At 40.9% G+C, this 3,464-nt stretch overlaps 1 protein-coding gene and 1 long non-coding RNA gene across 8 annotated transcripts in view; one reads left to right on the top strand and one right to left on the bottom strand.

The window, feature by feature from the left end:
* The window catches only part of LOC144242162 (uncharacterized), a 12,697-nt gene extending 9,258 nt beyond the window's left edge, over positions 1–3,439 (top strand). For both annotated transcript variants that reach the window (XR_013338309.1, XR_013338310.1), the window contains exon 3: positions 2,616–3,439. This is a non-coding gene — a long non-coding RNA (uncharacterized LOC144242162). The remainder of the gene's footprint in view (positions 1–2,615) is intronic.
* ATRIP (ATR interacting protein) overlaps positions 1–3,464 on the bottom strand; it is a 14,893-nt gene that overhangs the window by 9,902 nt on the left and 1,527 nt on the right. For 5 of the 6 annotated variants that reach the window (XM_077776953.1, XM_077776956.1, XM_077776954.1 and 2 more), the window contains exons 2-3: positions 2,527–2,657; positions 1,235–1,405 (exon numbers count right to left, since the gene is read on the bottom strand). In XM_077776953.1, the coding sequence (XP_077633079.1) occupies positions 1,235–1,405; positions 2,527–2,657 (302 nt within the window). Of the gene's footprint in view, positions 1–1,234; positions 1,406–2,526; positions 2,727–3,464 lie in introns of all 6 variants that reach the window. The other variant, XM_077776957.1, reaches the window with a different exon arrangement.

The following is a 3,464-nucleotide window of genomic DNA, read 5'->3' as shown; positions in this document are numbered from 1 at the left end:
AATAAAGTATTTTTATTATTTTTATTTATTTATTTATTTTTTTACAAATAGTTTATTGTCAAATTAGTTTCCACATAACACTCAGTGCTCATCCCCAAAGTGCCCTCCTCCATGCCCATCCCCCCTCCCCCTGTGTGGGGCTGTTTAAATCTTACAGCAGCCCTGTGCTCGCTTCGGCAGCACATATACTAAATCTTACAGCAGCCCTTCTAGTTATTTCCTGGGACAAATAATGGAAATGAATCACAGAGCTGAAGTCATTACCCTGAGGGCTCCACTCATATGTGATAAAGCCCGGATTCAAACTCTAGTTTGTCTGATTACAACTCCCTTGCTCTTCATCATGTATGGGGAAGGACAACTGCCACATAGTGTTGGGCACAGGTTAGTGCTTCTTTAAAGTTTGCTAATTTGCTGAATGAATGGCAGAATAAGACCCATTCCTTGAGACTGAAGCCTTGGGAAGTGCTGAAGGAAAGTGGCGGTACGTATGAATACCTACTAATCTCTTTCCACAACAGCAACTCCCTCCCCTGAGAAACAATCATTTCCCTACCTCTATGTGATTTCAATGTGAGCTGTCATCTCTGTGGTTACAGTGAATGGGCCAGGGACAGGCACCTGTCCCAGGTTAGACCAATCAGAGCCTTGAGATGAAGGAGCTCAAGTTTTCAGTCTGCTCTGAAGCTAAGAAATATGAGCCCAGGTGCTTCTGGAGAACACATCCTTTACTATAGGATGGAGTCTGTCTATAGACTAGGGAGTAAAGATGAATCCTGGCAAGGCCCAAGTCATTCAAGGCCCCAGCACACCTGTTTTTTCCCAGACTTAGTTATGGAAATTAATACATTTCCTTTTGGCCTAAGCTAGGTCAACTGAGTTTCTGATCTGCCAAAAAGTTCTTACTTAAGTCTGTTTCTGGAAAGTCTAAGCTGTTGATTTATTCCTGCCAAGACCAACTGCCACAACTACCACAGCAAAGCAGTTTCAACTTAGTCGTTTTACAAACCACATGCAGAGCCTGGAAAAAACGCATATGCAATTAACTGATAGCAGAAATTATTTAAGACAAAAAAAAAAAAAAAAACTGTTGAAATATTCCTGGAAGATTTACAGTCTTTTTGGTCATTATTGCTTCTAAAAGAACTCAGTGAGCAAGCAAAGCTTGTGTCCAAAACAAGAAGGAAAAAAAAAAAAGAAAGGAAAAGGGAAAAGCAAACCAGCTCTGGGTCACCTTTTTGGAAAATTCTTTTTCTTTGTCACTGAGCGCTTGAGTTTTCTCTTGCTCAAGGAGGAAATGTGATCTTCTCTGTTCCTCTAGAATGGATTCTGTCTGATGCAGTGAGTCCCGCAAAATTTTTATTTCTCCATTTTTAATGAGAACTTCTTCTTCCATTGTTTTCATCTGTAAATCCCAAATCAATCTTGTGAAAAGCTCGTAAGGCAAACTTATATATGTACTTGTTTCAAAATATAGCTGGGGAGATGGAGAAAGCACATGTAAAACCATGTTCTACAGACCAATGAGTCGTCAAAATATATCCATACCAACTAGTTACCACCATGGTCAGTGAGGCCCGCTCATGGGACAGGTGACCTTCAGAAAGCTTAAGGAGACACTGTCATTCACACATGCAGATTTTGTAGGTTCTAGTAGGTATTAAACAATCTGGGTCACATACTTCACAGATCTCAAGTTTCATACTATGTTTCTAGTTTTCCCTACAGATGGTCACATAAAGGATGTTTGCTTTTTTGTAAAACTGCTAATGAATACAGTAGCCATTATGATGTTGTGTTCCTTATATAAGACATATGCTATAAATTTATCTCAGTGCTATGTCAGAAAGTTTGTATCTCTTTTTGAATCTGATGTAGTTTCCTTTATTGCCTAATTGTTAGGAACTAGGATTTGGTTTCTTTTCAGTTAAAATTTTCTGGCTTTATTTCCCCAGCCTTCTCTCATTTCATGGTGACAAATCTGGACTCTTGTTTTATTTTATTTTATTTTATTTTAGAGTTTATTTGAGAAAGAGAGAGCAAGCGGGGGAGGGGCAGAAGGGGAGGGAGAGAGAGCATCCCAAGCAGGCTCCTCACTGTTCATGCACAGAGCCAATGTGGGGCTCAAACCCATGAACCATGAGATCATGACCTAAGCTGAAAACAAGAGTCAGTCGCTTAACTGACTTGAGCCACCTTGGTGCCCCTGGACTCTTGTTTTAAAACTTTTATATATTTCAGGGGTACCTGGGTGGTTTAGTTCGTTAAGCATCCGACTTCAGCTCAGGTCATGATCTCACAGTTCGTGGGTTCAAGCCCCACATCAGGCTCTGTGCATAGCTCAGAGCCTGGAGCCTGCTTCAGATTCTGTGTCTCCCTTTCTCTCTGCCCCTTCCCTGCTCTCTTTCTTTCTCAATAATAGATAAACATTAAAAAAAATAAAAACTTATATATATTTTTTTCTACAATGCTTTGTAACATATGCATAAGTACATAAATTAGCTATAAAAACCACAAGTCACTTACCTTTTCTTTAAGTTCTTTGTATTGTGCCTGAAGTACCTCTAATTCAAAATTATCTTTAACTGGAACATATTCTCTGTTTTTCCCTGCAGGAGTTTTTGACATCCCATCTAATCTGGGGACCTTATGAACATCTGTAAAAAACAGTTCCCATATACTTTTCAGGATCCAACTTTTGCCAGTCAATGCTGAAAAGAATCACTCTTGAAAGCAAATTAGAGAAAGATCTAGTAAGCAATATAGGTATTTTCCAACCTAAGAACAGATTCAAACTCATAAACGATCCTTATGAAATAACGGATCCTGCCACTCCCCACCCCTCAATTTTAAGAATGTCATCTAAAGGCTGAAAAGGTGCTGCAGGGACCTCACTGGTCAGAACTTGGTGATCTGTTATTCAACACTATTTACTGAGCACCTATACCTATACCTACTGAGCACCAGGCACAATCTAGTCTCTAAAGGTATGATGGTGACCAAAATGGATACAGCCCTTACACTCATGGAGCTTACAGAACATTCAAAAATGATCGCACAAATAACTAAAATTACAACTGTGATAAGAGCTACACAAGAGAACAAGTATAGGAAAGCCAAGTATATGGATCCAACTGGAATGACTGGAAGGCTTCCCAAGGAAGTGATGACCAAGGCGAGAGCTGAAGAACAAGCAGGAATTAAGCAGATGAGTGGGGATGGGGAAAGGATGGGAAGAATACTCAGTGTACAAGAAACAGCAATGTGTTGGGGCGCCTGGGTGGCTTAGTCGGTTAAGCGTCCGACTTTCGCTTAGGTCATGATCTCGCGGTTCATGGGTTCGAGCCCCGCATCGGGCTCTGTGCTGACTGCCAGCTCAGAGCCTGGAGCCAATTTCAGAGTCTGTATCTCCCTCTCTCTCTGACCCTCCCCTGCTCACGCTGTCTCTCTCTCTCTCTCTCTCT

Source organism: Crocuta crocuta, unplaced genomic scaffold, assembly GCF_008692635.1.
Source record: "Crocuta crocuta isolate KB4526 unplaced genomic scaffold, BGI_CrCroc_1.0 scaffold77, whole genome shotgun sequence".
NCBI classification, from domain to species: domain Eukaryota; kingdom Metazoa; phylum Chordata; class Mammalia; order Carnivora; family Hyaenidae; genus Crocuta; species Crocuta crocuta.
This window is presented reverse-complemented; position numbering and strand designations above follow the sequence as displayed.